This window comes from Neofelis nebulosa, chromosome 2 (genome assembly GCF_028018385.1).
Source record: "Neofelis nebulosa isolate mNeoNeb1 chromosome 2, mNeoNeb1.pri, whole genome shotgun sequence".
NCBI classification, from domain to species: domain Eukaryota; kingdom Metazoa; phylum Chordata; class Mammalia; order Carnivora; family Felidae; genus Neofelis; species Neofelis nebulosa.
In genome coordinates this window covers 15,453,862-15,466,017 of record NC_080783.1, presented here as the reverse complement: position 1 = coordinate 15,466,017, position 12,156 = coordinate 15,453,862, and the positions used below count along the sequence as shown (strand labels likewise).

The following is a 12,156-nucleotide window of genomic DNA, read 5'->3' as shown; positions in this document are numbered from 1 at the left end:
AAACCCTTATATGTTTACATACGTAAATATATCATGTATCTTAGATTTATATTTATAAATATAAAGACTTTTTCCTTTTCATCAACAAGTAACCTGGGAATGGTGTTACTTAGACACTGTAATTGTCCTGTTCATCAGACTTTACTTGGTGGCTTTACTATCCATTGATAATTCTTGCCTGAATCGATTATTGCAATCATGATTGCAAACTGGTGGTTTTCCAGCTCTAGTATTCCTTCCATATTAATTAGTTGGCATTTACCATAAGGAAAAGTCCTCTTTTCCTCCCAGTGTTAGATTATTTGAATTCTGGATACCCAGAGAGGCTTATCAGCTGTGTTTGCAAGGGTCATGGGAAAGGCTCCCTTCCCATCTTGTCCAGCCCCATAACTTCCCCTGACTTTCTGGTTCTATTAATTCCTCAGCCTAAATTTTATTATGGATGTGATAGAAGTGTTTGTTTCACTTTTTAAAAATTAATTAATTTTTAAATTTGCATCCAAATTAGTTAGTATGTAGTGCAACAGTGATTTCAGGAGTACATTCCTTAATGCCCCTTCCCCATTTAGCCCATCCCCCCTCCCACAACCCTTTCAGCAACCCTCTGTTTGTTCTCTATATTTAAGAGTCTCTTATGTTTTGTCCCCCTCCCTGGTTTTAAATTATTTTTGCTTCCCTTCCCTTATGTTCATCTGCTTAGTATCTTAAAGTCCTCATATGAGGACTTTGAAGTCATATGATATTTGTCTCTCTCTTACTCATTTCGCTTAGCATAATACCCTCCAGTTCCATCCACATAGTTGCAAAAGGCAAGATTTCATTCTTTTTGATTGCCGAGTAATACTCCATTTTGTGTGTGTGTGTGTGTGTGTGTGTGTGTGTGTGTGTGTGTGCGTGTATACACCACATCTTCTTTATCCATTCATCCGTCGATGGACATTTGGGCTCTTTTCATACTTTGGCTATTGTCGTTTGCACTGCTATAAACATTGGGGTGCATGTGCCCCTTTGAAACAGCACACCTGTATCCCTTGGATAAATACCTAGCAGAGTGCAATTGCTGGGTCATAGGGTAGTTCTATTTTTAATTTTTTGAGGAGCCTCCATAATGTTTTCCAGAGTGGCTGCACCAGTTTGCATTCCCACCAGTAGTGCAAAACTGTTCCCCTTTCTCCACATCCTCGCCAACGTCTGTTGTTGCCTGAATTGTTAATGTTAGCCATTCTGACAGGTGTGAGGTGGTATCTCATTGTGGTTTTTGACTTCTCTTTCCCTGGTGATGAGTGGTGTTGAGCATGTTTTCGTGTGTCTATTCACATCTGGATGTCTTCTTTGGAGAAGTGTCTATTCATGTCTTTTGCCCATTTCTTCACTGGATTGTTTGTTTTATGGGTGTTGTGTTTGATAAGTTCTCTATAGATTTTGAATACTAACCCTTTATCTGATACGTCATTTGCAAATATCTTCTCCCATTCTGTCGGTTGCCTTTTAGTTTTGCCGATTATTTCCTTAGCTGTGCAGAAGCTTTTTATTTTGATGAGGTCCCAATACTTCATTTTTGCTGGCTTCCCTTGCCTCCAGAGACGTGTTGAGTAAGAAGTTGCTGTGGCTGAGGTCAAAGGGGTTTTTACCTGCTTTCTCCTCTAGGATTTTGATGGCTTCTTGTTTTACGTTTGGGTCTTTCATCCATTTTGAGTTTATTTTTGTGTATGATGTAAGAAAGTGGTCCAGGTTCATTTTTCTGCACGTCACTGTCCAGTTTTCCCAGCACCGCTTGCTGAAGAGAGTGTCTTTATTCCATTGGATATTCTTTCCTGCTTTGTCAAAGATTAGTTGGCCATACGTTCGTGGGTCCATTTCTGGGTTTTCTATTCTGTTCCATTGATCTGAGTGTCTGTTTTTGTACCAGTACCATACTGTCTTGATGATTACAGCTTTGTAATACAGCTTGAAGTCTGGGATTGTGATGCCTCCAGCTTCGGTTTTCTTTTTCAAGATTGCTTTGGCTATTCGGGGTCTTTCCTGGTTCCATACAAATTTTAGGATTGCTTGTTCTAGCTCTTTGAAGAATGCTGGTGCTCTTTTGATAGGGATTGCTGTTTCACTTTTATATGTATGGCAAAATGAAAAAAATATAATCATTGTCATTAAGAAATTGCTTCTTTCCATTGTGGGCCCAGTGTGATGGCAGGCCCCAGCCACACAAAGAGATCAAAATGGACATTAAGAAGCCATTTGTCGTGCCTCAGCCACATGTACAGAAGCAAGTGATACGGCCTTGGGGTCTGATTCAGAGGGACTTAGGTGGTTTCATTTGTCTTCCCTGAGCCTCAGATTTTACAACTCTAAAGAGGAAACTGTTACAATTGTCCTGTCTTCTCCAAGGGTTATTCTGTGGATCACATGACATTGTATGTGAGAAAGCACTTTGTGCACCCCCAGAATAGGAGAGTACAGGCTGATATACAGCCCGGGGGGCTTCCTGACCAGACTGTTGAGTGCTATTAAACATGTTTCCATCTCTCTTTGTAAGTGTCCTTGCCGAAGTGTTCGTCGAAATCAAATCATGAGGAAATTGACAAATTCAGATTGTGGGACATTCAGATTGTGTTAAACAATTGGCCTAGACTCTTCAAAAATATTAATTTCCTGAAAGACCAAAAAGAGAGAGTACTCAAAGACACAGCAGCTGTCATGGATGGTTGGGGGGAGTAGGGGGTGGCAATCAGCTGTAAGGATATCATGGAGACAGTTTATCAAGTTTGAATGTGAACTAAGTACAAAATAATTGTGTAGAGGTTAGATGCCTTGGGTATGAGAATGGTGTATTTAAAAAGGACAGTGTTCTTGGGGCGCCTGGGTGGCCCAGTCAGTTAAGCGTCCGACTTCGGCCCAGGTCATCGTCTCACGGTTCGTGAGTTCGAGCTCCGCGTCAGGCTCTGTGCTGACAGCTCGGAGACTGGAGTCTGCTTCGGATTCTGTGTCTCTTCCCTCTCTCTGCCCCTCCCTAGCTTATGCTTGCTCTCTGTGTCAAAAATAAATAAACTTAAAAAAAAATAAGAAAATAAAATAAAATAAAAAGGACAGTGTTCTTGAGGCGCCTGGGTGGTTCAGTCTGTGAAGCGTCTGGCTCTTGATTTCAGCTCAGGTTATGATCTCACGGTTTGTGGGATCGAGCCCTGCATCAGGCTGTGTGCTGACAGCACAGAGCCTTTTTGGGATTCTCTGTCTCCCTCTTTCTTTCTGCCCCTCCCGCTCACTCTCTCCCTCTCTCTCAAAAATAAATAATAAACATTAAAAAAGAAGGACAGTGTTGTTGTACTTAAGAACCACATGCCAAATGTTTAGGGACGATAATACAATCGAACCACTGATGTCTACAACTTACTTTCAAATGGGTCTACAAAAATAAAAATAATACACATGTATATCTGCGCGTGCACACGTGGGTACCCGCGCTTGTGCGCAAAACGTACAAAGCTGGTGAGTCTAGAAGAAGAGTACTCAGGTGCTTATTGTATCATTCTTGCTATAGATGGGGAAAGGAATGTACTTTAATAAAATAAAACTGGTTTGAACCCACTTGACAAAAGTAGTGGATTATGTTTCATGTCTGGGTATATCGTGATGAGGAAAAAAAAAAAAAAGCACGATAAGGGATTCTCTGAAATACAAAGAAAGGAAGGGGAGCCTAATTTAAATTTAAATGTCAAGTAGGGGTTTAAAGAGATAATGTTAAGGGGATTAGTGTGGTGCCCAGTGTAACACAGTAAGTGTTTAATGAATGTTCTTGAGTGTGTGTGTGTGTGTGTGTGTGTGTATGGAAGCACACACACACACACACACACACGCATGCTCTTTCCTCACGTCAGGCATATTATTTGAGCCTCCACCATAAGCCAGAGTTTCAATAAACCCAGGTTTCGTGGGCACCCACATTTTGACCCTTTCCAACCCCCTCTGCCAACAGCCTAGCCTTTCTCTAGGGTCCAGCTGTGTAGCAGCCCGAGAAAGAGCAATTCCTGTGTGAGATCAGTCGAGAGATCAACTCTGTGGAATTTTCAGAATTAAAGAAAAACAGCAAAGATTTCTTGTTGCCAAAGACCTACTCTTGGTCTCAGTGAGAAGAAAATAATGCCCATTTCCAGACTCCTCTCCAGCTGCCTATGCAACGGCTCATGAAGCTGCTCATTCCCCATCTGAGGTCAATACGACACGACACCATAGAAACGAGGCAAGGCTGCTTGCTGTGTGAGGCCATGAGCGCGTAGCTCAGCTCCAATTGCTGGATGGGACTGGGAAATGGAACACACGAGCTCTAAAAAGCACCAGAACGTGAACAGGAGCTATGATTCCCGACTCTACCACCAGGAGAGATGTTGGCTGATTTTTTCCAGGGCAAGGAGTTTCATGTCTGAGAGCAGCCATTTTTTTTTTCCCCTTTGTGTTGTCAAAAGAGAGTAACAGGGCAGTTTGCAGCTAACATAGGCTTAGCTTTGTTTTCTTCCTCTGAGTGATAAAAAATCTCCTTTTTTGTGGAGACCGAGGATTCTGGTCTTCCGGGGCTCTGGGGACTCTTCTCAGACTTGCATGGTTTTGTTTTGTCACCTCTGTCTTTACCCCTCAAGAAGTAATTGAGAGGGGGCGCCTGGTGGCTCAATGAGTTGAGTGTCCGACTTCAGTTCAGGTCGTGATCTTGCAGTCCGCAAGTTCGAGCCCCACGTTGGGCTCTGTGCTGACAGCTCAGAGTCTGGAGCCTGTTTCGGATTCTGTGTGTGTGTGTCTCTCTCTGACCCTCCCCCATTCATGCTTTCTCTCTGTCTCAAAAATAAATAAACGTTAAAAAAAATTTTTAAAAAAGTAATTGAGAAATATTTCTTGCTTCCCAGTCCAATTTTTGTAATGAGGGACAGGGGCACCAGCTTTATATTTTTAATTCCTGTTTTGTTGTTTTTTTTAAATATAGTTTTGAAATTTCCAGTACCTCAGTTTCCCTACACATAAACAAGAGAAAGGCAAGGAGGAAGCTGTCCATCTCACACTTTAAAGGGGAAAGTCTTATGATGAATTTAATATCTATGGGCATGTTTGAGCTTTCTGGAAGAGCCACCTGAAATATACAAACAACCATGCATAAGAAAAGAACAGGATTGAAATTATCTGTAGGAAAACTCGTAGGAAATAAGACTTGATTAATAATTCAGAATCCATGAGTCTTTTTTTTAATGTTTGTTTATTTTTGAGAGAGAGTGGGGAAGGGGCAAAAAGAGAAGGAGAGAGAGTCCCAAGCAGGCTCCATGCTGTCAGTGCGGACCCTGACACGGGGCTCGATCTTACAACCATGAGATCATGACCTGAGCCAAAATCTAGAGTCAGATGCTCAATCGACTGAGCCACCCAGGTGCCAAGAATTCATGAATTAAAAAAAAATTTTTTTATAAACTTTTTTAAAACATTTTTAGCCATTTTTGAGAGACAGAGACAGGCTGTGAGCGGGGGAGGGGCAGAGAGAGAGAGAGAGGGAGACAGAATGAAGCAGCAGGCTCCGGACTCCGAGCTGTCAGCACAGAGCCTGATGCGGGGCCTGAACTCATAAACCGTGAGATCATGACCTGAGCTGAAGTCGGATGCTCAACCGACTGAGCCACCCAGGTGCCCCTAAAATTTTTTTTAATGTTTATTTATTTTTGAGAGAGAGAGACAGAGTGCAAGCAGGGGTGGGGCAGAGAGGGAGGGAGACACAGTATCCGAAGAAGGCTCCAGGCTCTGAGCTGTCAGCGCAGAGCCTGATGTGGGGCCTGAACTCATGAACTGTGAGATCATGACCTGAGCCGACATTGGACGCTTCACTGACTGAGCCACCCGGGTGCCCCAGAATTCATGAATTTTATTTAAAGTAATCTGGGAACAACATCTTCTTAGATCCCTGTGCCTCTTGCTAAGTCCCCGGCCCCCCGACTTCCACCTCGAATAATCGTATGTACTTGACCTCTCTTGGGATTAATTTCACTTAACAGAAGCTATTTCTATAAAACCGTACATTTGCTAGTAGATTGGCAACGGCTAGTAGATTCTCAAGTCACCTGCAGATTTCTCAATTTTTTCCTGAAACAAAAAGGTCAGAGTTAGAAGGAAGTTTCAAGATCATTGAGTTCTACCTTTTCATCCTATACATGTGAAAATTACCAGGGAGGAAGTTACTCGGTAGCTCGGTGCGCTTGGTAGTCTAGTGTTTTCTGTGCAGCCCCAGCTCCTCTTCCACCCCACATTAGCCTTCTCCTCAGCCGTATTTCCAACCACAACCGACGGTAAGAGAGTTCCAGTTTGTGGAATGACAAAGGACTGATGTCTACTCTATGTAAATTTGACATCCAGGCTATCAGAACTGTATGTTAGATTCCTGAGGCTATATCTGCTTAAAAACTTAGCAATGTAAGAATATGAATACTGCAGTAAGGTGATATGATACGTATCTACTATGTATGTCTCCTTATTGCATCATTAGATAGATGATAGATAGATTGGTAGGTAGGTAGATAGGTAGGTAGCTAGAGAGATAGATAAAGTGATAGAGATATCTTCTTAATACATTTTGTCCTATGTGTGTGTGTATCACTACCTCCTCTGCGCCTCCTTACCTCCTGTGCTGATTTTTATTACTTCCTTCTTTCTCTGTGACTTAACATTTGCTTGGTTTTCTCTTAACTCACCCACCACCTGTTACTGACATGGGTTTGAACCTTGGGTGTACCACGGAATGACTTAGGGTAGACCAAAGAAAACCTCCTGTGTCCCCTCTGAGTTCCATTCTATTACCCATGGCCCCACTTGACCTCATGCCCAAGTTGCTCCTGGGTAATAAGAACCTCTTTGCCGCGGGTCACGGAACATCCTGTAGGTTTTCAACTCTTGGCATCAGTAAGCTGCATTAGGCCAGCAGGGGGAGCAGTGAGCAGCAGGGAAAGACCCAGGAAAGCAGGTGCCAAAGCCATGTGTATCTTGTAGTTTCTAAAAATCTGAGACAACTCTAGACACCTTTTGAAATATGTAGAGAAGTTGACAGGTTAAAAAAATAATTAGTTCATTTTTAATTACAGGTAAAACAACTGCATTCTCATTGTAGAAAATTCCTACAATACAGTTAAAGTGAAAACTACCCCATCTCTACCTTCTTCCCTAGAGGTAATGGTTATCAGTCTCTCTCTCTAGACTCTTTTAAAGTTTATTTTTATTTATTTTGAGAGAGAGAGAGAGAGAATACTAGAGAGGCAGAGAGAGAGGGAGAGAGAGAGAATCCCAAGCGGTGCTTGAACCCACAAACTGAATTCATGACCTGAGCCAAAAATCAAGAGTCAGACACTTAACCAACTGAGCCACCAGGCACCCCTAGATTTTTTAATACACTAAAGCTTATAATACACCTGGAGATATAAATGTTTTTTCATAAATGGGATCATACTGTATTATTTTACAATTCTTTTCCCACTTCATACATTTTAGACCTCAGTGTGTGTGTGTGTGTGTGTGTGTGTGTATACACATATAATTTCATTTTTTTTAAAGATTGCTGCCTAGGATTCTGTTGAGGGACTGTTCTGTGGCTTATTTAATAATTTTTCTACTGAGACTTCGGGTTGGTTTTGTTTTCTACTCTTAACAAACAGAGTCTTGTGATGATGTGTGTTTTCTAGTACAGATTCTTGGCTCTGAAGATATACATTCTTCAGATTTTTTAGGATGACATTAAAAAGAGAGTAAAGAGCTGATGCCTCATGACTCAAGACTTCACCATCGGTCACAATAGGGTCCTGTGGCCTGGCTGTCAGCTGTACCAGAGGGAGAATGCTAGTGACATACACACACAGCTATGTCCTCTTACTTCACAGCTGTGGTCAGCATAGTGGCTCATTTGACTCAGAGTCAAAACCCCCAGGGTACTTAACACTCCAGCAATTGCTGAGAAGGAAAGTTCTTTATTTGTCATCGAATAGGATGGTGTGACCACTGTAGGCAGCCAGTAAAACGAACAAGGGATTGGAGTGAGCACGCCTGACAGATTCTGATTGGCAGATCTTTCCAGAGCCATCCTTTAGAGGCAGCGGTTTGTGATGGAGGGGTTTTGGTTTCTCCTGTCTGATACGTTCTCTATTTTTGTAGTTGGCCGTCCAATCCCCGTTCATCAGACTCTGCACCCAACCACGGAACAGATTGAGGAGTTACATCACACCTATATGGAGGAGCTAAAGAAATTATTTGAGGCGCACAAGAGGAAGTATGGTATTCCAGAGCACGAAACTCTCATTTTTAAATAACTGTACGCTTACAAGGCACACCAGAGGATGCGAGAACATCCCATTGGAGAATACATATTTTAAATAAGGATTTTCTTCTTTGACTATGGAGTCCAATGTGCAACTGGAAAATATTATTTATGGTGACAGATGTTGGTGCGTGTCCATGGGCGATAAAAATACAGCAGGTGACTACAGGAGAAGGGTGGAGAAGACTATAACCCTTCTAATCATCCTCCTCGTTTAGGAAGGGCCAGTCATTTTGCAGGTGAAGAAAAGGTTTAGAATTATTCATGTGCTCAAGAAAAAAATATGACACCTTCAAAAAATAATTAGACCCTTTTACTAAACATCACAATAATTTAAGGTAGTGTTTTCACTAAGTATGACAGCTGTTGTTTACCACAGCTGGAGCAGTTACGAGACCATGTGTGAAATAATTTTCCATACAGAGCTAGAGGAGATCTTTTTTTTTTTTTTTCTGCTTGAACAGACCATTTTTGGGTGAATAATGTTACTTTTCAGGCTTAGATAATTTGATCCCTTTAGGTCATGTCAACCAACACATTCTTATACAATAGTGCAGAATTTTTATGCGGTCTTTGAAATAGGATGAATCTACCATCTGGAAAAACCCATGTGGGTGAGAGCGTGTCTCTTCATTTCTATTCATGCTTGGAAACATTCATGCTTGTCGTTTGCTTCGAAGCATGTTCATTTGCTGTGGACAAGGAGGTCTTTTGGGACACATGCTTTATAGAACATTGAAATCCCGAAAGGTTTTCACGGTCGTAGAAATGATTTGAATTTTCTTTCCAAATAGCCTCTTTGAGGAAGACCAGCTATGAAAGAAAGCGCCCTCTCTGGTTGTCGTGTGTCCAGTTACAACTGTCTGGTCCAGAAGAGAGGCAACCCTGTGCCCCCTGTTCACTGATACCTCCCTAGTGCCTGGGCCGGGCACAAAATAAGTACTTGTTTAGTGAATATATTTACGGATGAGCCCACCAAGGTGAAGAGTTTTTAAAGCTGTACCATAGGATGAACCTATTTTAAGAAAAGACCCAGTTTCAGAAGGAGAGAATGTGCGGGGTCTGATTGTCTCATGCCAGTAACGGACGAGACCGCAGGCTAGTTTATAAGATGCAAGTGAAAAGGAGGTTTCTGATCATTAGGCACTAAAAGTTAAGTAAAGTATTCGGTAAATAAATGAGAAGAATGTCTAGTTTCCAAATGATGTCCGTTGCTATATGTTGCTTCTTTACCCCTTGTGCTCTGGGTATTTGGGGGCAACTTCTCGGAGTTGTTCTAACTTACTAGTAATATATCTTCAGGCCTCTAATTTTTAAAACATGAAGCCTGGGCTGGAGCCTGGACTGAGTTCAGCATCAGCCAAACAAAATCATGCTGGGTAATGTCTTGACTAGGAAAGCATTTCACACAGGAAAAAATGAACATGCCTCTGGCTTCATACTGGTTGAACAATCCAGGAGTCCACTGACCCATGGCCTTGAAATTAGATCAATTTTTTGTCAAAAGAGGGAATAGGGCACAACCTATTTTTAACAGATGCACAAAACTCGACTATAAATCCTTTTTGGTATTACTCAACACCAACGAAGTATAAAAGGAGCACCATTTACAGAAAATGACACCCCAGCTGGTCATGGGTCGGTCTTTCAGAATGCCACAATGACTAGAGACCTTTATTATAAAGTCTGTGAATTTCATCCCTTTAGAGAAGTTCATTAAAGTCTCTGTGATTTCACAAAACTATGACTTTTAATCTCATACTTGGTCCTGGGAGGCCAAGCTGACCCTGACATCAGCTGGATCATCTAATAAAGCAAAGTTAAAGCCCATAGGTAGTAAAGCAAAGGCACTGAAAAATGAGCAAAGTTCCCCTCTGACGAATTTGCTAGAATTTTGCCATTTCAAAACCCTAGGCATCAGCAAACTTCCATTCTGGCGTCCATAAAATCTTATTTTTAGATACATTTTAGGGGTTTTCTTTCTTTCTTTCTTTCTTTCTTTCTTTCTTTTCTTTCTTTCTTTCTTTCTTTCTTTCTTTCTTTCTTTCTCTCTCTCTCTCTCTCTCTCTCTCTCTCTCTCTCTCTCTCTCTCTCTCTCTCTCTCCCTCTCTCTGTCATAACCTAGCCAGAAGTCCATTCATAAACCCAAAGCATAGTTGTAAGCCCCATATAGTCCTACAGATTGCAAGTGAAGGTTTGGACACGAACTTTTGCTACAGCATAATTGTGGGCTATATCTTGTACTCACTAATATGGTTTGACACAGAGTGCCTCTATTTTAAAGATTCTCGTCTACTCTGCAACTGTACCTAATGTTTAAACAGCAAAGCAAAAAATAACAACAACAAAGATAACCCCAGGACCCAGTAAGAGAAACTGACCTAATTGCCTTGAGAAAATGTACGTTTGTGCTATTTGACTTAGACATTTCTTTGTCCTGTTTCTCTTGCACGCTGGGCACAGGCTGAGTCATTTGCTTTGTCTTACGGTTAGAACTGTTGAAATTATCTACATCTGGTTAAGTCTGTTATGCTCACATTGAAGATTGCAGCTCCAGTGCTTAGAAAGGCCAGCCAGTTTTGCTGGGTCCCAAGGGGATCCAGGACAAGGGAGGCTACATGATTTATGAAAACCCTTCACTAGAACCCTGGAAACAATCAAAGTATATATACTTCAGGGATGAAGGGTGAGCCTTTATTGTATGCATAGCATTTTTAAAAAATACTTTTTAACGTTTATTCATTTTTGAGAGACAGAAAGAGACAGAGTGCAATCAGGGGAGGGGCAGAGAGAGAGGGAAACACAGAATCCGAAGCAAGCTCCAGGCTCCGAGCTGTCAGCACAGAGCCCCACGTGGGGCTTGAACTCAGGAACTGTGAGATCATGACCTGAGCTGAAGTCAGACGCTTACCCGACTGAGTTGCCCAGGTGCCCCATATGCATAGCATTAAAAGTAAAATCCCTATTTTCAGTAGAAGGTACGCTTTGGTCATGGGAAACACAGGAAGATGTAACCTCACATCTCTTCCAAACTACCTCACCCACGATGCAAATGGCCAAAGTACACGATACATCTGAAAACAAGTTTGGGGTCTATTTACTCTGTCTCCTTTTCCTTTGACAGGAAACAGTGTTGATGGGATTTGTTGATTGTTTTTGTTTTTGTTTTTTTCCCCAGTAGCCCAAGGATAAGCCAGTTCTTAAACTGTATTTGTATATATTTTTTTAAGCTAAGCGATGTCTATTTCTGGGGCTGGGAGAGTTACCTCAAATAGAATTTGTGTATCTTATGAAAGGAAAAAAAACAAGGCAACTTCTACATAGCCAAACAGAAGCAGTTTTTTATATTTAAAAAAAAACCAAGGGATTTGTCTAACACCTTATATGTCAGCAATGTTCATTAATCCCTCCCAGACACCCATTGCTTAGTGCCTTAATACCGCATATGAAGGAGAAAGTCTGTCCCAAACCCTAGTTTACTCATGGAATGATGGGTTCCTCAGTAGCAGAGTCTGTGTCCTGTGAGTGTCGTGATCCTGGCGCCCACAGAGCAGGCTAGCAGGCTGGCCGCACTTTCTCAAATGCTTGTGGTGCCACCTGTGTCATAGGAGCCAGGCTTTGGAGCTAGAAGGGGCTTTGCAGTCCGCGGGTTATTCCTTCTACAGATGAAGCAGCTGAACCCCAGTGGCTTCGTGCGTGTTGGAACCATGTTTGCGTTACTTTTCTCTGGTGGAGCGGGAGGTAGCACTCGTCCGTCATTGTTGATGAATAAACCCGTGCACCCTCTTGTAGAACAGAGGTGTCAAAACATAGAGTTGGGATGAAAAATACTCGTA

General features: G+C 41.9%; 1 protein-coding gene across 10 annotated transcripts in view; it reads left to right on the top strand.

Moving 5' to 3' along the window:
• The window catches only part of MOGAT1 (monoacylglycerol O-acyltransferase 1), a 116,971-nt gene that overhangs the window by 25,791 nt on the left and 79,024 nt on the right, over positions 1-12,156 (top strand). For 5 of the 10 annotated variants that reach the window (XM_058703473.1, XM_058703423.1, XM_058703443.1 and 2 more), the window contains exon 6: positions 8,158-10,061. In XM_058703473.1, coding sequence (XP_058559456.1) covers positions 8,158-8,312 — 155 coding nt within the window. In that variant the 3' untranslated portion in view covers positions 8,313-10,061. Of the gene's footprint in view, positions 1-3,970; positions 4,140-4,160; positions 5,977-8,157; positions 10,062-12,156 lie in introns of those variants that run through there. The other 5 variants (XR_009254848.1, XR_009254847.1, XR_009254845.1 and 2 more) reach the window with 3 other exon arrangements.